This window comes from Lycorma delicatula, chromosome 2 (genome assembly GCF_047948215.1).
Source record: "Lycorma delicatula isolate Av1 chromosome 2, ASM4794821v1, whole genome shotgun sequence".
Taxonomy (NCBI): domain Eukaryota; kingdom Metazoa; phylum Arthropoda; class Insecta; order Hemiptera; family Fulgoridae; genus Lycorma; species Lycorma delicatula.
Window position 1 is genome coordinate 96,535,785 of NC_134456.1, and position 26,116 is coordinate 96,561,900.

At 33.2% G+C, this 26,116-nt stretch overlaps 1 protein-coding gene across 5 annotated transcripts in view; it reads right to left on the reverse strand.

The window, feature by feature from the left end:
- The window catches only part of Hk (potassium voltage-gated channel subfamily A regulatory beta subunit hyperkinetic), a 683,771-nt gene that overhangs the window by 87,148 nt on the left and 570,507 nt on the right, over positions 1 to 26,116 (reverse strand). For all 5 annotated transcript variants that reach the window (XM_075355871.1, XM_075355872.1, XM_075355868.1 and 2 more), the window contains 2 exons: positions 11,258 to 11,464; positions 4,923 to 5,023 (listed from right to left, as the gene is read on the reverse strand). In XM_075355871.1, coding sequence (XP_075211986.1) covers positions 4,923 to 5,023; positions 11,258 to 11,464 — 308 coding nt within the window. The remainder of the gene's footprint in view (positions 1 to 4,922; positions 5,024 to 11,257; positions 11,465 to 26,116) is intronic.

Sequence of the window (26,116 nt, forward strand, 5' to 3'; positions counted from 1 at the left end):
GACCTCTTCGACAGGTACAATCAATGTAGCAGGTATGTTTGAGATACATTTGCATACTGAAGAAGACGTTGATGTTCAAAAATCCAGTTGCAAGGAGAAATCAAAAAACTATAAACCTAAAAAAACTGGCTTATGACTGGCACTGTCAGAGAAAATAGGCTTCCTAATTGTCCATTAAATTTTTTTTAAGAATTGCAGAAAATGAATAGAGGTATATATGGTGAAAAACAAATTTCACAGTTGCCAGATGGAATGACAAATTTTGCACTCGCTAAATGGAATGATAATTCAGTGCTGACAGTTGCCAGCAACCATAATGCCATATATCCATTATAAAATACAAAAAGATACAACTGAAAAGAAACAAAAGACACCATGATAGCTCAGCCATTAATGATAGCAGAGTATACTAAAAGTATAGGTGGCATTGATTCCCATGACACTGGTATTGGAAACTATAGAATTCGTGTGCATGGAAAAAAATGGTGGTAGAGATTGTTTACAAATGCTGTTGATTCTATTGTAGTAAATTCATGGAAAGTACACAAACATACATATAATAGTAAAATCAGTCAAATTGATTTTAGGTTTTCTCTTGTATTATCACTGATAAAGAGTGAAGAAATAAAAATACCATGATGGATTGCTGAGAATGAAGAAAAAAGGAAATAATTTTCCTTCATTGTCAATGGCAACCAAGGGTCATCCGTAAAAAAAAAAACAGTTTGACAGAAGATGTTCATTATGATCAAATAGGGTACATTATTTCAGAGCAAGTGAAAAAAGCTAGATGATGAAGTAAGCTACACAAAAACCATACAATTTTTTGTGCATAAAATGTAAAGTTTGTCTATATTAGAAATGTTTTCACGAAATTCATTCGCAGCAAAGAAAATAAATAGTTTTCTTTTTTATATAAAAAGCAAATTAAAATAGTTTATCTGTAAATGTATTACTTTTTGTTTAATACACTGTTCATATGTCTTATTATATTATACAGAAAATGACATTTTTTGCATGCTTTTTGCCAAAGGTGCATAAACAAACCATTTTATTCCTGAGAGATAATTGATTTTTTGTTGTATGAAAATATTTCTAGCCTTATATACTTAATAATAGATTTAAAGGATTTATTTAGAAATTAATTGAATATATTTATATCAGGTAGTTAATGGGTTAATAGAACTGATTGAATACTAAATTAATTTTTCTCTATGAAAAGTTATTTTTACTTTAATTGTTGCATGAAATACGTATAAAGAAAACAACTAAGTGCTTCATTTTGTAGTGTGAGTGTACGTATGTTTTGATAACTCTATAAATAATATTAATCACAATTTTGTATATTATATTTATATATTTAATCTAGAACATTGTTGTGTTATCATGACACCATCAAAATGATTTTAAGATATTGAAAACTTATTAAAATCAACTATAACACTTTTTTCATAGGAAAGTTGTAAAAAATGTTATCTTTCTTTGAGCCAGTTTTCACTGCAAGTTAAGTCTTTTTCATAGAATCCGAAGGAGTAAAACTCCTTAGTATACTAGAGTCTTTTTCTGAAAAGTTTTCAGTTTTTAAAATACATAGTTCAGGATATCAAAATTGAAACTTTTAAGTTATTGCTCCAGAAAGTGTAATCTTTCATTTAGTATTCTTCACTGGTGATGAGATTGGGATTCAAACGTACATAAAAATACAATTATAATGGTTTTTAGAAAGAATAGTCAATAGTCAAGATGCACAAATGGATTTCATAAATTTTACTTAACACGCACCAGACATTCCAGCCGTGAGATCACTTGCTAGGTATTCTTACTGGGTAAGCACGGAAACCAATTAGGATTATAGAAAAGGAATAAAAAGTATGTTTCTTAATATAATATATACAACTATAGATTACATTAGGAGTAGGAAAATAAAATTTTACATGGGATGGTTTTGCAAATCAAGTGCTGAGAAGACAGCCATTATTTCCTGGTATGTAGGTTGGCATGGATTTTTGTTTTAGAAACCTTTGGGTGTATTGATAGGAAAATTATTTAATTAAAAAGGATTGCTAAACATAATAACAATTCTCAAGAAGTAATGAATATTTGATTTTAATACTGTTGCAGGCGCAAATTCTAAATTTTGTCTTCCCCTACTGGATCTTTCTTGCATATTTACCCTATGGAATAAATTATAGACATGTATCTGGGTACAAGATGAGAGGGTTACCTTAATGAGCATATCTGGCATCACATTGCAAAAAAAGTGTATTCCAAAGAAAGATTATTATCATTAGGGCCAGTAGAGTTAATACTCAATGATTAGAGTTTGATTGCAGCTATCTCCTATACTGTTCATCTGTCCCATCAAGTTGTAGATAGATATTAGGAAATGTTCAATCATGTTACATTGAGTTAAAAGAATTAGTAAATTTATTTTTGTAATTTTGTAGTATGTAAAAATTAAACTATCTGATTAATTATGACATTTTTTATAAGTTTATTTAATTAATATTTTTATCAAGGCCTTATTACTAACTACAAAAGAATTGCGATTTTTACTACATCTTGACCTGGAGTAAGTAATACTTGAGTTTTTATCAGTATAAAAGAATTCAGTAAAACTGTTAATTTTTTGAAAATCTAGGCCTTTATTTTAATAAATTTGTTGTTAAATAATGATGTAATAAAATAAAATATTGTTGAAGCATTAATTTCAAATGCTTCAGTTTTTAAACAGTTTTAAATGAGCTCAGTATTTTAAATTAAATTTATTTTTTTTAAATTTTATTTTATTTTTCTGTTTATTATATTATTCATTTAATGAATCAGGTTGATGCCCGACTACAGTTTGTTTTTTATGATTCACGAAAAATGTATTTTGTAACGTCTGAATAACACCAAGCCTGACCAGGATGTTCACCTGAAACCTGATGATGAAATTGCAGAGATGGTATCACTCTCTTATGTAATTAGGCGAGATGAATATATCATTTTGATTATAAAATAAAATTCAGTAAATACGGTACTGTTATGAAACATATGGTCTGAAAAATGTAAGTATACATGTAAAATGCTTGTGCGGAATATATTTGAAGTAATGCTAACATAAGTTAAACCAATACAAATTGTGATGAATATAACGCAATCTCAATTTCAGATTAGAACAATACCTTATTATACCACGATATTTAATAAAACTAAAATTTTATGTAAATATTAATTCATTAGCGTCTTTAATCACTTTAATGTTACATAAATGATAATTTTTTATACATTACTTTTTATTAGGTTTATGACTTTTTATTGATTAGTGTAAAAACAAATAAGATGTTCATTAATATTATTTTATAGTAATTGTTTTATAATCTAAAATATTTATATTTATAATTTATCCAGAAATCAGAAGTGCAATAAGAGGAAGATAAAGAAACCTTTTTATATGTAGTCTGTACAATAAAGTTAGTTTGGTTAGTGTGTACCAAATAAATATAAATTCACTACATGAAGAGTTTACTCAACCTATTTTGGATTTAAGACAGTCTGCACTAATCTTTCCACTCCCATGTACAAGTTAATAAATTTTTTTTTTAAAAAGGATCTTACATTTTCTGAGCACATTTTTAAAAACTGTGTTAGCTATCTATAAAACAATTTTTTGTGTTCATCTATTCATATGCTAATTTACATTTACATTTTCTGTGCTAATTTTCATAATTATGGTTCAAATTAAACTAAAAATTGTATTCATGTTTCTATATGTTCACTTCATTATATAATTTTTAAAAATGATATCTTAGAATATTTAAACATTTAAATAAAGAGATTTGTTAAATTTTTAAATTGAATAAAAATAGTCCAATAATAGGTAGTTGTAAATCTACAAGTAATTAACCGATCAACAGGTAGTTGTTCTATAGGTGCATATTTGTTGGTAATGCTATTGTACATAGTTTTTTATTGTACAATCTCATGGCCCCCGATGAGATGAAGATGATCTGTATGACACGTAAATAAGGTGTAGTCTTGTAAGACTAGCTGACCATTGCTTAAATATATGGTTAATTGAACCCCGACCATTCTACCATCAAAGTATACCATTACCCACTATCTAGTATTCAAATCCGTAGCTTACATTTATTGGAATCTGAACCTACAAAATAAGTTTAACAAACAAATTTGTGATAGAAAATATCAATTTCTGACGGATTTGGCTTGTGCATAATTAATAACTTTTTAGGTAGCAATTATCTCCAACTCTCTCTTACTGTAGTTTTGATTTCTGGATAAATTATGTAACTATAATTTCATTGAAAAAATAAACATGTATTTTAGCTTTTTGTTAAGTAGGAAATTTTTATTTTTAAATATTTAATTAAATCATCTCGCAGATGAATGTCTGAAGTAAACATTTTTAACTATGATGTAGTTCAGGGATTTCAGAAGATTGCTTTGATTTAGCAGATTTTTGCTTCTTTTCTTTTAAAATATTTATTATATTTTTATTATTTTATTATATTATACTTGAATTAATAAGCAATAGATTATTTCTGATTATGATTAATATTATATAACATAATTAAATATTCATTGTGGTTTTTATTACAATATTATATCAGGTCCGTTTATAAAGCAGTTACAAGTTAAATAATATTGCCTGAACATTCTACGAATAGTAAATACTTTTATATAATACTTTACACTTTATTGTAACCATGCAAATACTGTCATGAAATAAATGAAACTTGCCAATATAAAAAATTGTATTCGAAGAAAAGTAAGAAATAAAAGTAATAATTAAAAATAGAAAGTTAAATTCTAAAAATGTATAATTTAAATAAAACATTATTAAAATATAAATTTTTCAAAAAGCAGTGTCTAATGTTACAGAAAATTAATTTGATTAAGAATGAAAAAACAACATTTACCTTATTAATAGATGATCGTGCTATAATGGGTAATCCACTATCATCCAATTTTCCAGAAACAAGACCCATTGCAAGAGGAGACCACCCCATCATTCCAACACCTGAACAAACATTTGCGTTACTTTAAAATTCGCTTAAGAGGATATCACAAAAAAAGGAAAACTTTGTCACCAATATATTGAATATAATTAAATCTTCATAGAAAGATAATATTAAAATGTTAGAACAAACTAAAATGAAAAATCTATTTTCATACACTCTTGTTGTTGCAATCAACACTTGTTTTGTGGTATATAATTGAATATAATTGAAGTTAGATATAGGAAGAGTTTTTGTGTGAAACCTTTGGTGGTAGAGGAAGGCACAGATATCATGCTTTCACGAATTGAATAATTTGATAGTTGAGGGTTGTAAGTTATAGTAGGTGGTTATGATTAGAAGAGGCCTTATGAAGACGATACTAGGTTGTGTAAATACACTGATGGAAATGTCTGTCGAGGAATTTGCATTGGTGGCATCCTGAAAGACGCCAGACTGATGACAGTGTTGTGTTATCAAGTTTGGAGGATCTAAAAGACAACTTCCAGTAAAGCTCATCAGGGCAAGAAACAGAGGGGGTGATGTGGCGACCGGAATTGTCACAAGGCAGGTGTCTTTCCCTAGGGGGATCAGGATGTTAGAATAAACTCATAAAATGAGAAATCTATTTTCATAACTATTGAAATGTAAATGTTATCAATAAAATTATTGAATTTATTTGTGTCTTAATGACCATTCTTATTAGATTTTCCGGATTAAGCGAGAGTATTTGGCAAGATTTTTTACAGTTGGAAATTCTTCTTGATATTAACTGACTAGAAATAATGTGATAAAAACAAAATTTGAAAAATGTAATACAAAACTGAAATTTCAATATGGAGCTTTCTGGATTAACTACTGATGGAGGTGCTACTTCTCAAATATGGGTTGGTTTGAATATGATCTTTAGTATGTACTAAATTTTCAGTTTTATACCAAATAGTATGTGATTACTTATATGATATATTTATTGAAAATATGTAAAGTAAGACAGAGATACTTCATAAAAAATTACTTTGAGTAAACTGCAGCTAACAATAAGGAAAGACTTATTAATCTTAATTAGTGCATTACATGGGAGTGAAATTGGTTGACACTTTCATTTCATTGGAGTACTCTCATTGTGTTTAGAGTATAATTGCTAAAGAAATGAACATTTTCAGTAAAAAATTTGGGTCAAGACTCCTTTCTCGACAGCTACTTCATATAACATTTTAATAACAGCTACAATTTGAAAAAGATAAAATATTAGAAATTATAAAAAAATTGAAAAACTTTTAATCTTAAGTTGTCCATGGGATTTTATTTTTAAAAAATTTGCACACCATCTATATTAATACTAGATATGCAAGGGTGACTTAATAAAATATTATAGACACAAAAGCCATGGAGGTAAAACTGAGTTTTGCCTCCAAGGCAGTTGGTAAGAGAGTTACAGTTCACAGTTTGTGAGAGTTATAATTCTTTCAGAACAGTAAGTTGGTAACCCTTTCTGACTTTTGATCAGACGTTTGTGTAAAATTATTTTGTTTATAATCTCAAAGCTTCATTTTATGATGGCAAGTAGTCTTGAAGTTTATGAATTAGTTGAACAGCATGCAGTGATCTCCTTTTTCTTTCCAAAAGTGAAAAACGAATTACCATTTACTCTCATATGACCAAATAATACAGACAAAGTAATTTTTACAAGTGGTAATTTTACTTTATAACTGATGAGCACCGTTCTGGACATCCAATTGAAGTTTTAATTCCAGCACTTGAAACTCACATGGACTCATTCATGACAACTAACAGATTACAGTTAAGATTATGGCTGAAAAATTAGAATTAAGTGTCGGTACAGTTCATAACATTATCACCAACAAGCTCAAGTACCATAAAACAAACACAAGGTAAGTAGCAAGAGAGTTGACAGGTCACCATAAGGAAGCAAGACTTGTTCCCTATGTGTACAGAGCTGAAACAATGGTATCAGTACGAGGGTGCTGGATTTTTGCACAGTATTCTAGCCTGTGATAAGACATGGATTAAGTATTATGAATTGGAATCAAAAAGACAGAGTGTGAAGGAGAAGCACACAAGTTTACCTGTCAAGCAAAAATTCCAAATCTGATGGTCAAGAGGAAAATCATGACACTCTTTTGGGATGCAAAAGGCCTGGTTTTTGTCAATTTTCTAAATCAGCAAACAGTAAACAGCAAATACTAATCTGACATGCTTATGGCCAAAGAGAAGCCAGCAGTGTGGAAAAAATGCTGTGGATCTCAGCATGAATGGATTATTCTGCTTTGCGATAATGCCTAGCCTACACAGCTCAGGTAACTTGAGTAACCATCCATAAACTGCTACGGGAAGCACTACCTCATACCCATGAAGTTCTGATTTGGTCTCATTGGATTTCCACTTGGTCCATTCAAGGAGGCACTACATGGTAAGAAGTTTAATGATAACATCATCAAAGAAAATGTGCTACATTGGCTTCAAAAACATCATGAAAAATATTTCTTTGAGGAGGCTAAAATAAGCTGATTCAGAGATAGGCCTGAGAACAGATGATGTAGAAGGTAGTGTACTAACACTACACCATCAGGTCAGCCAGTTAATAGTTCTCATATTAAAATAATAGAAAACTTATTATTACAGTTCTCCAGGAAAACTGTATAATGTTCCTGGAGATTATGTTGCAAAGTGAAAAAAATGTCAAATCGATTATAAAAACTGTTTTAGCAGCAGAGCAATTTATGTTTTTAATTACTGAATGACCCTCGAATTGGATTTTTAATCTTGAATATTAAAATATGGGTCCCATTTAGTCATTTTTTTGTCTTAAAGTTAATTTAGTGAAATAATTATTTACGTCAATAAGGTGAACTGATTTATTGCAATGTTATTTGACAAGGCTAAACAAATAATAATTTATCAGAGAAAAAATGCATGTGTACTGTGATGCTCCCTTGTCTGATGGGGTCAAAAATCAGGTCAAAGAGAAATATAAATAGTAAAAACTTTATGCTAAATTAAAATTATTTTGGTTGTGTTTTTGAGATTATGCCTGTTAAGAAATAATGTTGAATATATCTTCCCCACTTCTAAATCTGACTGTCTTAAAATACTGTTATTCCAATTAATGTAATACGTACTTTTATCATACTAAAGTTCAATTTTCTACATCCATTATGCAAAAAGGATAAAATTAAAAATGGCAGAAAACTACTCCTTCCCTGTTTTTAATTTTTCCCAAAATTTAATGCCATCAATGCCCCATATGTAGAAATTTTTGAGCCATTTTTGAAAAACGTTTGTTGAACCAGTCAATAGGTATTCAAAATACAGGCCAACTTACACTTGTGAGGGTATATACTTCTTTCAAAAATTTGTATAACTTTCTTGGACTAAGAAGGCTTTGAAACATCAAAGTTGGTTGATAATTATATATTTCCCTTTGTAGATATGCTGCTGCAGCAAAAATAGATCTGCAGCCAAGAAAGTAAAAAAAAATGGAATTATACATGACATTTTAGTAATTAGTTCTTCAAAAATTTGATTAAAATCAGAAAATAATACATCTATTTATATTTAAAAAATAATAAAAATTAGAAATTTCTGAATATCTGAAAGTATGCTTCTGGATAATATTTCTAACACTGTAATCAAGTTTTTTCTTTAATGGTATTGCAAATAGCGCTGTTGTTAATTTTATTATATTAAAACCCTGAACATGTTACACGTGCATTTAACAAGGAGGATGAGATGGGTAAAAATCATAGGTGAAAAAATCCCAGACTGTTGCCAGAAATCAAACCTGAAAACAGATGATCAGAAAATTGGACTGGATACTTTGTTTCGTGAAGAGTAATGAAAAATCTGTTTTGTAGATTATATGGAAGGAAGAATATTGAGCAACTGTAGGTTGTATGGGGTTATTTGCCAATATATAGTATATATTTTAAATTTGACTAACATAAACCACTAATTTTTTTTTTTTTGGGTGGAAAATGCTTTGGCATTATCATCGTCTTAAAATGGTGTATGTATTCTTTAAAAAACTAAATGTTAAAAATTCACATTTAAAAATTAAGAACAAAAACATCTTTGAAAACAGTTAAAATACATCTTAAAATGAAAAACCTGTAGCATATGTTAAGATCAAAATAAAACCACAAAGATATATCATGCTATATATCTGATTAAGATAATAAAATTACCATCTGCTTTACAGCAAATGGTATAAGTACAAACAATTGAGGTTAGAGATTTCTTACCTTAATTTTATCATGATAGTACTTTTACAAGATGCTGCATCCTTAGTCATAATTGAATTTATTTTACAATTATAAAATTGTATATTAAAATAAGATTATTAAAAATATTAAAAGATTAATAATATACAGAGTTATTAAAATAACTATGCACAAGGCGCAATTTTTGTTACAGTACTACATTGATACAGTGTTACACTGGTATTATAAAAACATTATGAAAATTAACAATAAAGAAATATTTAAACTAGCATACAAACCAAATAAAATATTTTAAAAAGAAAAATGGTAATACTAAAATAAACTATTTGTGGAATTTATAAAATTAAATGTAATGATTGTGATGGTATTTATATGGAAAAACAATTAGATCCTGTAAAACTAGATTTATTGAACATTACAGGAATTACAAAAATAATAAATTAGGTTTATCAAATATGGCAGACCATCTAATAAACAATAAAGATTTTATTTCTTATGTTGACACAAATTTAGATGTATAAGAAATTAATAAAGTTGACAAAAAATTAAACATATTAGAAAAATATTACATAATTATAAAAATACAAACAGAATTTCTATTTGATAAACCATCAGACTTTCGTGCTTTTCTTTAGCTCACTTTCGCTCCACGGTTAATGGTTTTGTTCCACAGTTACCGCTTTCTGAACTGTATGTAATGTGCAGAAGGTGGAGAGTAGTACACATGCACAGTAGATTTTTGGGTTGAACATCGATGTAGTCGATCAACCAATGTAATGCTTTGAATACCCTTCTATGAGATATTGAGAACTCTTATAAATATTTAAACATCCTACTAATACAAAGTATAAAATAAAATAAAAAAAATATTTAAAAACATACTTTCAAAAAATCTAAAAAATGGATTACCCAGTAAACATAAGTAGAAGATAATTTTGTTTACAACAAAATAAAATGTGTATAAAATTGTCTATTTTTTACCATAAAGAAAAGCAAGGGGTGGTGCGCTTTCATATTCAATATCTACATAAATTCTTTAAATATGAAAAGGGTTTTGATGCAAAATGGAAATGCTAACTTCAATATACAATATCTAGTAAATCTCTTTGGATGAACTATAGTTAATGCAAAATAGAACTGAGATTGCGTCCCATGTTTTTCATTGTAGTCTTGCAAAAATAGACAACACATTATTTTGTCTAAAACAAAATTATCTTGTATATATGTTTACTGAGTAATCCATTTTTTAGATTTTTTTTAAAAGCATGTTTTTAATTTTTTTTTAATAACATCATACACTACCAATTTTTAATATTCTTATTTTAATGTGCAATTTAATAAAATGAATTCAATTATGACTGAGGGTACAGGATCCCATGAAAATACTAACATGCTAAAATTAAGGTAAGAAATATCTTATCTCAATAGATTGTCTTGGTAGGTTTTGTTAGTAGAATTTAAAATATATTTTTACAGAACAGGGGAATATCAATTTTAACAAGATTAACTTCAATAAAATAAAATGACATGCATATATATATATACATAAAACACATTATACCATATATTTTAGTTGTACCAGTCGTTAATGCCCAACAATGTTTACCAATGTGAAAGTACCACGTCATAACACACCAACATGACAAAAGTATATACTCTTTACTAAAAGATGTATTGTTTAATAATTTGACATTATAAAATTAAATACATGTTTATTAGAGTTCCCCTCAAAAGAAAAGGAACTTAAGATAAGCAAAAGTGTAATTTTCCTGACTAAAGAAAAAAAGAATTCTCTGAACGTTAATTGCTCAAGTGAAACTCATGATAATTAATATAATAAATTAAATTTACTTTTGCTTGAAAAAAAATTAACAAATCCTTAATGATATTGTATAAACTTTACATAAAAACACAATATATAAATTTATTACAATTTACATGATTCACTGATAAATAATATAATAATATTTATTCATAAAAGTATATTAATAATTAAACTTATCAGAATTTTCTTACCTATTTTATTATATAGTTCCGGCATATACAATTCGGTTTTCTCTCTGCAGAACATGTGATATTCAGTCTGTTCTAATATTGGTGTAATGCAGTTGAACTGTCTGCAATTAGTATATGCTTCCATAACTTCAACTGGAGTCCATTTAGCTGTACCCCAATACATCACCCAGCCTTGTCCGATAACATGATGCATAGCTCTTACAATCTCTAACATAAATCAGAAAATTCAAAAATTTATAAGAAAAGGTTTTATATGTATACACACACACACACACACACACACACACACACACACACACACACACACACACACACACACACACGCACACACACTCAAAACATATAATATGTATATTTAAACTACTTTATATTATTATTATCATCATTACTATATTATATATGTACATACATATATAAATATAAGAAATATATTTTTATTATATTATATTACAACTAGGAACAGCATCTGGTTTCACTGGAGTGGTGTCACATATTAAAATCATTCATACAAATGTTAAACATTATTATATAATACAAAAAAATTTGAGATTAAATAGATAAAATACAATTTTTAAAAGTTTTATTATGAATAAGAAGGATCATTTAAAAATTATTATCTGTAAATCAAGGCTTATGATTAATTTTCCTCACAAATTTTATTAAAATACTACTGATTTTAATACTGCTGCTATGCGATGGAGAAAAATTAGTGATGTAAGTAATACAAAATGAGATGTTGATGTGTTTGTTTGTGTTAGGTTTTTTTAACATTAAAACATGAATTGATCATTTAGTTGGAAATATGTGTACAAAAATGCAATTTATGTATGTTTCAATGTTTATTAATTTTATTCTGATTGTGGGGAGCCAATTTTCCTGATTGATAGGTACTGGTGGAAGGACAACGAGGTTTCAGACACGATCAACAAAATTTAGAACATCTGAAAAGAATCGTTTTAATCTCAAAATATTTTTATTTTCATAGTTTCATAGCATGAAATAATTCAATTTTAATCAATTGGGGCTCAGCTTAGCAAGGGGTTTGAGACTTTTTGATAACATTGACATTTTTATGTGAAAAATGTTGTATAGGTTGAAAGTAAAGTTTGAATATCGCATTTTTTTCGATTAATGAACAGACTTAAGAAACTTTGAGTATCTTTAAGAAAAACAAGACTTTGAAACTTTAGTATCAAGAAGTTCTTACTGCTGTTCAAGGAAAAGAAATGGATTAAGTATTCCAAGTTTTCTCTATAGTGAGAGCTAAATGGCTTCCGAGTGCAGGATAACCCAAGTTTCTTTGATAGTATATGTATTTTAATGTTTATTTATAATGAAGAATATTTTTTAAAAATGGTTGAAATATCACAATACTTTAAGTTGTTTCAATTGACGAGACTGGATTACAACATACTGGAGTCGATAAGAACTGATTCTCTTAGACTTAGTATTTTAATTTTTAAAATTTTTGTAAGGTAGAGTAACACACATTTTGAAAATTAATGTTTGAATATTACAACATTTCAATTTTGATGGGGCTAGGAAGTTAGAGGTGATAAGAGGGTCAAAGCTTCTTCTTGGACACCATTGTTTTTTAATCCTTTCTGAAGGTATAACACATTAAACAAGTTTGTTTTGATATTACAATATTTCAATTTTTGTTAATGAAGGGTTTGGGATGTGAACACTTTAGGAAGCAAGTAGTCGTAACTTCTTTTTCTCCTATTTTTTATTTTACTTTTTTCAAAAGATAGAACACATTTTAAGAAAAAAACAGTTTGAATATCACAGATCTAATTTTTTGTTAATCGTATAGGGATAATGATCATTACGGGTGGCAGAAGGTTTAATCTTCTCTTCAATATGGTTTTTAACATTTTTTCTGAAGGTAGAATAGATTATGAAAAATAACTCGTAAAATAATAAATAAGCTCTAGAATGACGATGAAGTAACGCGTAACAAATAAATAATAATTAAAGGTAGGTAATAATGTACCTGGATAAGATGTTATTAAGTAGCTGATATCTAAGAAAGAAAAATAAATGGTTATTTATGTCCAGTCTCATAACACTATGTTGTTCTCGTAGTTATACAGCGCCGCGTTAATGCACAGACATCAACGACATGGTCTAACCCTAACCTCTAAACAGAAATCGACAGAATCGACAGGTTAGTTCCTGCTCGTCATGCGTCGCCGTTGAGTACGCTTGCGTATGCACTGTTTGTGAGTTAAATATCAGACCGGTAAATATCGCGAGTTATGTCATTTTATGTAAAATTCGAAGTTAAATTTTATAAAGCGTATTACATTTTTTGAATGTTGCATTTAACGATAATCATGTTTAAAAAGGTGAACGCTAGATGTTTTTGTAAAGTACTATTTGCAAGTGTTGTTTTCGTCTTGTACGCTATTCCAGCTCTAAAATCATTTAATTTTGTTTTGTGTGTAACCAAATTAAAAAATAAACCTAATATAACCAAAAGATTAAATTATACAGTATTTTTAGAAAGTTTAATAATGTTGTGATGGTTCAAGTGAAATAATACGGTTAGTATGATTCTGTCGGTATTCTTTTATGAATTTTTTACAAAAGCATTTCTCAAGTATAGCACACGTAGGTAGGTTGTGGGACGTAAAAGCGCTGCAGTTTGCTTCTTTTTTCCACCGAAAATAAGTCTACTACCAACAAATTTTAGCGAGGCTGTATACTGATGTTATCTACTACCGTGAGTACGACCCTAAGTTAACTATTCCAGAACTGTTTACAGATTTATTGAAGCGGTAATTTGGGATTTTAAACTTGTATAAGCGTGTTAGTAATATAATTTTATTCTTAACCAATTCACCATTTTTATTTTAAAAATAAGAACGTATTTGCTTTTCGTTGATTTGTAATTCGAACTTATTTGATCGTCATACAAGTTGGTCCTTATAATTCATAATTTGTAGAATATTCTGGTTAAATTCACTATCCGCATTGAGCACTTGTTATTAAATTACGATCAGAAATATTAGAAAAGCTATTAGTTACCAAAATTTTTTTAATGTTTGCTAAAGTACAATATCCGATTTTATATTTATATAAATACTAGCAATGCTTCCCTATTGCTAGATTTGAGTTATTAATATATATATATATATATTAAATGAACACAAAGTTGAAAGTTTGATAAAATATTAACAAAATGAACATTACGGAACTTCACAAAATTTAACCTTTCCTTTTACTCTTTCTCCCTTTTCCACATTTTAATTTTTACCATATTCTCTTTCCCCATTTCCCCTTTTCGTCCCTTTACTTTTTATTTCCCCGTTCATCTTTTCATTACTTCCCGTTCCTCTTCCCCTTTTTTCCATTTTCCTCTTCTTCCCTTTTAATTTTTTCGATTTTTCCCTTCTGCAATTTTTCCCGCGCGTAAATCGGCCCAGTATTTTTATAAGCTTTTATGCTTTAGTTATAATCAAATCTTGCAACTGCTATATCTTTTGATCTATCGTATGAAAATCAATGAAATTTGGTACACCTATGTAACTTCGATTACAATACAATACTACGGTGTTAGAATTTGGATATGACCCCCCCCCCCCCGCATACACCTACGCTAAATTCATGCATGTTGCTGAAAATTTTTATTTCTCATGAACTATTGTATGAAATTCAACGAAATTTGATTCACGTATGTAACTTCGATAGTAATACAGTGTCGGCATTTTGATATGACCCCCCCCCGCCACTTTATTTATTTAAATAAAAGCGTGGCGCAGTTTTTATAACAATCTTTTCGTATAAGTATTTATAGACATTTGCTGTATTTTAAAATATATTTTTTGTTTAATGAAGTTGTTTAGTATATGTATATACTTTATTTATTTGTAATAAAATAACTCAAGTTTTAATTCTTTGATGGTTCAAATTTGCACCGAGATGATCTTTAAGGGTTAATAAGATTAAAAATAAAAATACAGTTTTGAAATCTTGCACAAAGTTATTACATTTTGACGGTAATCTGAAAAATCATTAATTGTTATCATTATTATAATTATAATCGTAATTACGAATTCATTAAGTAAAAATTCATAATTAATTAAAATGAAACTTTTAGCGGAAAGAGTGCGTTCAATTTGGCTTAGATTACAGGCAGAATTCGAAGATGAACTTCAACTATATGAGAACACGTACAATGAAAGCGAGTGGGTGCATTTTCCCAGATTTTTACTTGTAGCTAATCTCAAATGGAGAGGTTCCAGCAGACCTTTCCGCCTCCTCGCGTCGTTATTGAAAATGAAAGTGAAGATTAATTGTTGTAAAAATAAATGTTGTGTTGTTTTAAATAAATTATAAAAACTGCGCCACGCTTTTATTAAACTAAATATATTTTCATTACTTTTAATTTTACAATTTAATAATTATTACATTTATTTATTGGTTATTTATTAGATATTTATATAATTTATTTTTTACTTTTCAGTGCATTTTTATATTTGTTAATATATTATATTTTTTTGTTTAAAATTCTGAATTTGATTTAATTCTTATTTTTTACTTTTTAGAGGGTTTTTTCTAATTTGTTTCCTTTTTTTTTATTAATGCTAATATTAATATTAGTTAAATAAAAGCTTTTTTAAAAAATAATGTTTTATATGTAAACAAATATATTTTTGTATTTTTTTTTATTTTAGTCTACGAGCGGACACGCATATCGGAAACACTGAAATGGAATCGTAAAGTATTTAGTATAATGTGTGTTGCTTTTACGTCCAACAGATAACGCTCTTTAAAAAAAAAAAACATGTTTTAGTTTATCACAGGTGTGACATCTTAGGTATATAAATAGTAGATATATAAAAAATACGCGCGTATTCGAATGCAAGGTTGTGTCAAAATTTCGAGATTTAAGTTTTTGAACAAACGAACATTTACATTTTTATTTATATAAATAATATTTAAAGATTATTAATTGATATTTGTAATTATTAATGTTATGAACTTTATTAATCAGAAATTATAATTATTTTAATTGAAGATTTTACAGAATTTTTAGAAATATTTTCCAAAAATCGGTCATCACATTGCAAGTATTTAAAAATCATAATATTGTAAAATCTGTAAAAAAAAAAATAATAAATTCTTAAAACGGCACTTTCTAGCTGTCATGTAAGCAATTAATATAATAACGTATTTGAGCTCACATTTTTCGGATAAAAGTTTCTTTATGAACTGGATATTAATTTTGTGAATAATTAATTATTAATATACTCGTATAAATATGTATATAATTTTTTTTACCGACTTTTCGAAGAAAATTACAGTATTACTTTCGGTTGCTTGATGGAATCAGGGAGTGAAAATACATTTTTTTTTTTTACATTTTGAGGTATGAGGAGTACGAAAATACCATTCACTTAGAACGGGATCCTTTTTCGGTAAGCGGGTACCAATTTTGTTTTTATATTTTTTTTTCAAGAAGTAACCAGACAAATTTTTGTTTTTTAATAACCAAATTAATCTCGGAAACATACTTTTTATTAAAACAACCCGATAATCCTTTAGTGTCACATTCCTTCTTATTGTGATTTTTTGCTTTCTATCATAAACTTTCAATACTTTGGGTAAGTGCTTTTGGGTAAATCTTCTGTATAGTCATACGCTTTCCATAAACCTGATATGATTTTAGTAACTGGTTCGATACATACTATATTTATAGAAATTAACATCTCCTTTGTTCTATCAGGAGCAGTATACGTGAAATATTTTTTTGTTTCACGACAAATTCCTCCAAAAACCCGCTTTTGCAGAGACTCATCAGTTTCTACAATAGTTAAAAGTCCACCTATTTTTGTCTTACTTTGTAATAATTTAAAGGCACATATTTCACTAATAAATATAATAATAATAATTATTCAAAAATGATATTTGGTTATTGTTATATAGATGAATAATGCGCATTTTTATTGTTGCTTGTGAAAAAAAGGAAAAAAAGTGGTACCGTTTACCGAAAAAGGCTTTAAATGGGGTCTTCTTATATATATGTATATATATACATATGTGTGCCTATGAATAGAATTTTGTGACTCAGAAATCTCCAAAACTACTGGATCAATTTTACTGAAATCTAGATTTGATGTAGAAGTCTATCTGAAGTTGTGCATTTGAAAATTTATGAAGATTGGTCGGGTCGCTCTTGAGTTACATTTGATTTACGATCGAAAAAATTTGAACGGGGCAAGTCATAAAAACGCGATTCGTAATGATGCTGTAAGTCGGAACGTTGACGTTTATTTTATCTGCGGTATCTATAGTTAGAAATACTGTTCGGCGTATTCAGGTAGTGTTACTTATTTTGAAGGTCATGATGACCAGGTATGTGTTTGAGCGGGGCAAAAGGAACTAAAATAACGAAAAGTCTTGCGTTCTTGCGCAGAACCAAGCCAGAATTTTATTTTTTTTCAAATATCTACCAAAATATTCATTCCTTCGGAACAATAAATAAGATATGTTGGATGTATGTAACTGACTTGAAGGAGAGAAATCCCAGTTGAAATTAATTCCGTTATATTCTTTTTTATTCCAGCCAGCAGCTGCCGATAGATGATAATGAAATGAATTCTTTATAGTGTGTGAAAAAATATCATGTCTGATCGGGACTCGAACCCAGAACCTCCAGATGAATAGCAGAGATGGTATCATTCCGCTACAGATATCGAGTAGCGGATATCTGCCTTTACCTTTGAGGATGGATCAGCATTGTGAATTGCGCATCCTCAGTGGCTACCACGCCTCTAACCTCCCGGGACTCCGCAGGATCTGGCTATGCCGTGCCCTACGGAGGTCGCTCACCCAGTAGGCCGGGACTCGGTCTTTTATGTTGCCATTGCTTCTAACTGTACCCCGTCTCCAAGGGAGAGATTCAGCTTGGTCTCGATCTTTTATTTGCCCACTAACTCAGGGGGTCCCCGGTCAGACATGAAGGCCCACTTCAGCGAACCCCCCTCTCATCAGCCCTCTCATGGGGCAGCTGAGCCCTCTCAGCTGCCCCTGTGAGTCCCTACCACCAGGCTACATCCTGACCCATTCCCTGGCGTCACATTCTTTGGTCTTTATAATCCTCTTGACCATGGTAATAACAGTGTCTCGTTCTCGTTTACCCCGTAACATGAACTCAATCGTATTCTCCGGAGTCAATCTACACACTCCAAGAGCTTGCCTTACTTCATTCCATCTACAGCACAAGTATGTAGAATGTTCAACGGTATCAATGACATTACAATAGCGAAAATTCAGATGATGTTCTTCTGCCAAACCGGTAGAGGTAGGCTCCTGATTCTTCGTGACCAGTTAACAGCTGAGAAAGATGGAAACCTACTTCCCAGTGACGCTTGTTAACCCACATACCGACTTGGGGGGGATAAAAGTCTTAGTCCAGCTACCTGTTCTTCACATGTTCTACTGTATTTGCCACTCTTCCAACATCTGTCTGCGAGCTTCACTTCTTGATACACCGTCATGTAAACTCCTCAACATGAGGACACGGAAGTCCACGGTGGCACTCCCTATCACTATCACTATCACTATCACTAACGCTATCACTTCAACAGCGTTTTTAAACACTGTTTTGTATCGGACACAATACGTATGTTCACTCGTCGCTGCAGCGCTGCTACTCGACCAAGATTCCTCTTTCTTTCGAAAGCCTCGGACCAAGCCGTGATCGCGTAATATATTATCGACATCGCAACCATTAATATTAACCTCCTTCTTCACAAACGTGGTCCCTGATGGTTGTTCATTAGCCTACCTAGTTTGCTAATCACTGTTTCAGCTCGTTCGGTAACTATTCAAGTGTTCAGTATGTGATTTTTTTTCCGTAGGGGCAGGAAAACGCTCTACCAGCCGTCCCCAGACCCGCTCTGACGGCAAGTGCGGGGCTCTCACTTTTTTTTTCCTCTACTCCCCTGGGCCGGACCGACTTGATGGTATTACGCCACCCAGGGGAGTGTCCGTTACTCTAATTAGCCCTCCCCACCTATCGGCAATATACCGGCAAGGCAGGTCGGGCTAACCGGTGGCTCTTTTGAGGTTTCTTTCATTTTTGTCCTTTATGGCACCACACCATACTTCAATGCCGTGGTGTGGCCCATGGATCTTTTGTTATTTTTTATTCCTACCAAACACACCCAAGGAGTCCTCAGCAGATCATTGAAACCAGCACACCTCAGCATGCTGGCTCTCACTGCTGAGGCTGTCCACCCCACCTAACAAACTAGTACCCCATATTTCTTTCATCTATGCTCTTTTGCTTTAAAACTGTTCTTATGTAATCAGCAACCTTTTTCCATTTTACCTCACTATCAAGCATATAATCAACTGTTTCCTTCGGCGTTTTCCCTCTAATACCTGCATACTGCCTTAACTTCTGCCATTTGTGGCACCTCAAAATGGTATGCTCAACATCATCTTGTTCTACACAGTACATACACATAGGCTGATCTCTTTTGGAAATTTTATGAAGATATGCATTGAAACAACCATGCCCTGTTAAAAATTGTGTAACATAATAATCCATTTCACCGTGACGCCTACTTGTCCATATTAATATGTCAGGTATTAATAATCTAGTCCAATTAGCTACCCCTGCATCCAGCCATCTTTGCTGCCATAAGTTATATATCTCTTCCTTTACTTCATTATCTGTTCTGCCTAAGTATTTCTCAACTCTGTATTTAGCGATAAGATCTATAGGGAAAACTCCAGAAAGGACACAGAGGACCTCATAAGAGACCATTCTGTAGGCCGATACAACTCCTAAGAGTACCCCTCTGTGTAACTTCTTCATTCTATCTCTATTCCTTCCAATACTGAATGCTGACCACCATGCCGGAACGGCATACAACATTGCAGAAGTCACTGTCGACGCAAGAAGTCTTCTCTTCGAAGCCCTTGGTGCTCTCTTCTTTGACATTAACGCATTCAAACTTCTCATCATTCTTTCTGCACTATCACATATTTTTAAAACATGTTCTGTAAAACGACAGTTCTGCAATATGACTCCCAAATATTTTAGCATCTGTACTTCCTCTATTCTGTGACCATCGATGTGTATATCAACCGATTCTAGTACCCTACGTCCGGTGAACTTGACATATTTACACTTATTCACAGATAATTGTAACCCTCTTGTACGCAATCATCTAGCTAATATTTCTAGTGACAGGTTTGTCTTATCTTTAACTTCTTCCATTGTTTTAGCTTGTACGAGCACAGCTAAATCATCAGCATAAGCAATAAGCTGTACCCCTTCTGGATACCTTAAACTAAGTATGCCATCAAAGACCAGGACCCATAGTAATGGGCCCAGAACTGAACCTTGCGGCACACCGCCTGACATATTGAAATGTACTTCATCTTCTTGTGTACTAATCTTACACCTTCTTTCATTGAGATATTCCTCAATTTGTCTCCGCAGGTATGAGCTGATTCTCTTCTCTTCCATGGCCATATTTATGTGTCTCCATGCTATTGTGCCGAATGCATTCTTCACGTCAAGTGATACCATTAATGGAATCTGTCTAGTTCGCCAAGTACCTCTTCTAGACTCCTCAGCCCAATTAATCACCTTACTGATGGCCTGAACGGTGGATCTCCCCTTCCTCTAAAGAAGCCATATTGATTTGGGCTTATGCCCAAGCCTTCCTCAACCTCGCTCACTATGCGGCCAGCCAGCATCTTTTCCACAAGCTTTCCCGTTGTGTTCAGGAGGCTCAATGGTCTATATGTCATATTTCCTCTTTCATCTGTGCTCTTCGGTAATAACACAACTCTCGCCTCCTTCCAACACTCCGGGAAAGTCTTGTTTACTAGTCCATGACTGACCACTTCTAGCATCTCCCATGGAGCTTGATTGATAAGTTTCTTGATAATTGCCGCTGGGATATAATCCGGACCAGGACTTTTCTTTATAGCTAACATACGTCCAGCGCATAAGAGCTCACTCATTGCAAAACGTCTGCTCTCACATTCAGTGTGTCTTCTCTCATTGAGCGTGAAATGCGGGAAAAGGCTGGGGATTATCCTTTCTGTTTCTTCCTTTGTAATTACAGGGAGACACCTACCGAACCTTTTGGTAATTATTCTGTAAGCCATGCCCCAGGGATCTTTATCAAGTTCTTCACATAGCCTTGCCCAATGGTCTCTCTTTTCTTTTCTTATTGTTCTATTTAGTGTTCTTCTTGCCTCTATGTATCTCATGTTGGCCTCTTCATATCTCAGTCCGCCTGCTATTCTGAGCCTCTGCTTAATTCGTCTTTTATTTTGCAGAATCTGCCTAAGATAAGCGATTTCTTCAGTCCACCAATACATCATTAGTTTTCTAACTCCATTGTGCATCTCCCTATCCATCTCTTGTTTTATTATATTAGAAAGGGTTTCTGGCGTGAGTTGTTCAGTAGCCGCTAGTCTGATGGCAACCTTGCCTGTAATAGCTTCTATCTGTTCTGCAGTGAATCTAGGAACAGTTTCTCGATCATAACTATTAAAACTAATGTCTTTCAGTGTAACCATTGTTGCATAATGATCACTGGCTATATCCTTGTAGCACTTGCCAGCTCCACTACTGTCTTCTCCATCTATCATCCAGGATAGTGAGGTCTAAGATTGAGGTATGACCTCTAGCCTCGAATGTTGGAGTGTCATCATTTATATATTGACATCCTACTGTCTCCATTAATTCCATCAACATTTCTCCTTTCCTATTGGTACTGCGGCCCCCGGCTGCCACGAGCCTACTATTGAAGTCACCTAGTGTTATGATCTTTTTGTCTGTGTTAGTAATCACATTTTGAATTACATCAAGTGTCCTATCAAATTCTATATTATCCACATTCGGTGATATATAAACTCCGATTGTTGCCGACAGTGTTTCTGCAGCCACAACACCTTTACCTCTAAAAATAAGTTCCCAAGCAATCTTATGAGTGACATCTGTAATTGCCACATTTCCTACAGTGTCAGTATGCCATCCTGTTCTTACTGCCTCATAAATATTTGGCTCAGTTACAATTAAAAAATCAACATTTTTTTCCACTATCAGCCTAGACACAAGATTGTGCGATAGCCTACTCCTGTTTACATTAGCCTGTAGCACTCTAAGCATCCTGGTGTTTTCCACATTGCCATGCCCCAGTCCTATGTTCATTACTATCACTATCATTTTTTTTTTTCACTCTAGTCCCCTGGGCCGGTCCGACTGGTTGGTATTGCGCCACCCAGGGGAGTGTCTGGTAAACTCTAACGAGCCTCCTTGCCTACCAGCTGAACGTCCGGCATGGCAGGTTGGCTCGCTGGTGTCAGCTCTTTTGAGTGATTTTCTGTTTGCCCATTTGGTAACCACGACATACCTCGATTAGCCGTAATGTGGCACCGGGTCTTTTCTTACTCTTCTTCTTCATCAGAACCTATCTAAACCCTTGGAGTCCTCAGTGGATCATTGAGAACGACACACCTCAGCATGCCGTCTCTCACCACTGAGGCTGTCCACCTTACCCTATTCTACACTAGTATCCTAGTCGCCTTTCATCTATATCCTTCTCTGTTAATACTGCTACTATAAATTCCATAACCTTCTTCCAGTTTATTTCGCTCCTCAAGATGTGCACTAGGACCTCTGCTGGGCTCATACCTATTATGCCACAGTTCCTCCTTTTAATTGCCCACCTCTCGCAGCAGAAAAATGTGTGTTCTGCATTGTCAATTCTCTCACAGTACATACATTCTGGACCTGGCCTTCTTCCAACACGATGGATTACTCATTGAAATTGCCATGACCTGTAAAAAACTGCGTGATATGATAATTTAACTCACCATGTTTCCTGTCTAACCGTAGTGCCAGATCTGGAATCAGCTCCTTTGTGCGTCTGGCTGGTCCATTCTCCTGCCATCTATGTCTAAGTCTATCTTTTGCTTCATTTGCTTCGAGGCCTTGCGCCCTCTCGACTCTATTTAGGACCATTAAGTCTATTGGTGGCACCCCAGACAACACACACAACGCCTCATAGGAGACCGTCCTGTAAGCTGAAACCACCCCCAGCAACAGCCTCCTATGAGTACTAACCAGTCTGTTCAAATTTGTTTTAACCCTGACTGAGTGCCACCACACTGGTACCGCATATAACATCATGGATGTCACTGTGGACACTATCGCCCTTCGCTTAGAGGGTCTTGGAGCTCTCTGCGAAGACGTTATTATATTCAATTTCTTAGTCATCTGTTCACCTTTGGCACATATGTGTATTATATGCTGGATGAACCGGCAATTCCTCTCATAAGTCACACCCAGGTATTTAATCTTTTCGACCTCTGTTATTTGTTGGTTTCCATATTGGATGGCCGGACGGTCTAAAATCCTCTTCCCTGTGGACATAATATATTTACATTTCTCTATTGCCAGCTGGAGTCCGCTCTCTTATCAACCAATTATCTATCGTCCGTAACGTGTTGTTAGCACTCTCTTGTACATCGACAGTTGTTTTAACCTTGATGAGTATCGCCAGGTCATCGGCATAGGCAATTACTTGTACCCCATCCTGATAGTCTAGTCTTAATATCCCATCGAAGGCCAGTATCCAGAGTAAGGGTCCCAGTACAGAGCCCTGTGGCTCATAATAGACCTTATATTTACATCTTTGAACTTCGACTTTTTGTGCTCCAATTACCGAAATTTCTTCCCTTACTATATCACCAGCCGAATATTTCGGAATCTGTGTCTCTGCATCCTCATTTGTGTTATTTCTTAAATCTTTGATATTACATATATCACCCACCTCGCTGGGTAACTCTGTAACAGTGTTTATCTTGTCTCTTAACGAATCTGGCCAGCGTTTAGGCAGCAGATTTATCAATTGATCATCAGTAACTTTCCCTGAAAGTATTGTTTCAACGTTATCCTCAGTTACTTCCAAGTCCGTCTGGGTAGCTTGGGTTATTACGTTTAATGGGGGAGACATCTCCGTCAAAGCCTTCAGCCCTATATAAATCTTCTTCAACTCCTGTTCATGCTCTCCGATATATCTGGAGAGGCCAGGTCCCATGTGTTGTTTCAATGTCATCATTAACAGACCTAACTGGTAGGTAATATTACCCAGACTATTCGGGTTTGATTCATTCTCCTCTGAGGAGCCTTGTCTTACTCTCTTCTTGCTTTTTGGTTCCGTCGCCTTTTTCGTACCAATATTTCTGTAAGTTCCAGCGCTTTGCGTGGACATATCTTCCGTTGGAAACGACCCTCTTCTACGCATTATACACCGTTGCACTCAGGGGACAATTCCGCATCCAATGAGTACCCACTCACCAAAATAGGGGCCCCAAAATTTGGGAGGGTCGGGGGGTAGGTAAAATGTATCAATCCAAAAAAGGTGTCAAAAATTTGGGGGGGGGTGTTTTTGGGGGGGTCAGGAGATAGAAAAAGTTATGAAACGGATTTATTACTAGGAACTTTTTGGATGTAGGACTTATAGAAAAAATTTACAAGTCCTTGTTTACTACTAATTGAACGCTTGTATAATCTTGTCTTTCGACTTAGAATAATTCGCATAAATAAGTGCATTTATAACCCTATTTCACTGTAAAAAAGAGTTAAAAAAGCATTTCTACTTACAGTTTTAGTACATAATACCACACTTCACTAATCCAAATGTATTATTTCATTGATACCCTCTACTATAAAATAGTAAAAGGGTATAAAACACCAATTAACTAGGTCACTTGTTAATTATCAAAAAATCTTAAAAACACAATCAGTCCGTGTCCAAAAATCTTCTTATATGATGGTCCGTAATCAGTATCCAAAACTCTAATAATCCCAATCGACAAATCAATAAAAATCACCAAAAAACCCGGTTAAAAATAACGAAATCGCGGAGCGGTACTAAGCACGTCTACTCACGGCAGAGTCTCCAACTCGACTTTAGGGGGCTCTCACCTGCTCGCCCCCTCTATCACGCAGGGGACAGAATTAAAGCCACATGATATGTACACAGCCCCTGCGCAATCACTCGCTCTTGTCACCGAATTAGAATAGCCAGAGCGACATCCCCAAGGGATCATCGGCGAACAACGACTCCGAAGAGCCCCCGCCGGCCTCCCCTAAGGCTGGGCGACCACAACCGTCCGGCGTCGGTCGCTCCGCCTCAGGTCAACTGCTGCAATCTTCCCTACCCCTCTTTTCTACTGTCTTGATTCGAACTATGGCTGACACGCAGTCGTTACTCTTGTCCAAGCATCTCTGTCACCCAACACCATACTTATGACATTACCCACATTTACTGCCTGCAGCCCATCTTGGCGGCCCTGAAGTCTCTTTATCTCGTGCAAAAAGCACTACTTGTTCCGCCGTATCTTGCTCCCTACAATCATAGCAGCATCTCGTGGTATTCCTACTCATACGGTACAGGTAATCTTGAAAGCATCCATGCCCTGATAGAAATTGTTAACTTGTAATTGGTGTCATCATGTTTCCGTTGTACCCACCTACTGACGTCACTGAGAGCCGTTGTGTCCACCGTTCAGTCTCCGCCGCAATCCACCTGTCGTTCAAGCTCTGAACATATCGTCGACATCCCAACCCCGTAGGGGGAAGAGACCTACCTTTTGACGTTACCGGTCGCTACACGACATCCTCCATTCCGAGCCCTGCGGGGCTTTACCGGAAGTCATCTTTAGACCCTCTAACTGATTGCATCTCAAATCGAATCACAAACTGTAATATAATCGTGGCATGATGCCATTGCGCCTACCTCCAACTAATCCAATGCCTAAGCCGGAACCCTAGCCACCCGGGATCCTACCAAGATCGAGTACCTCGAT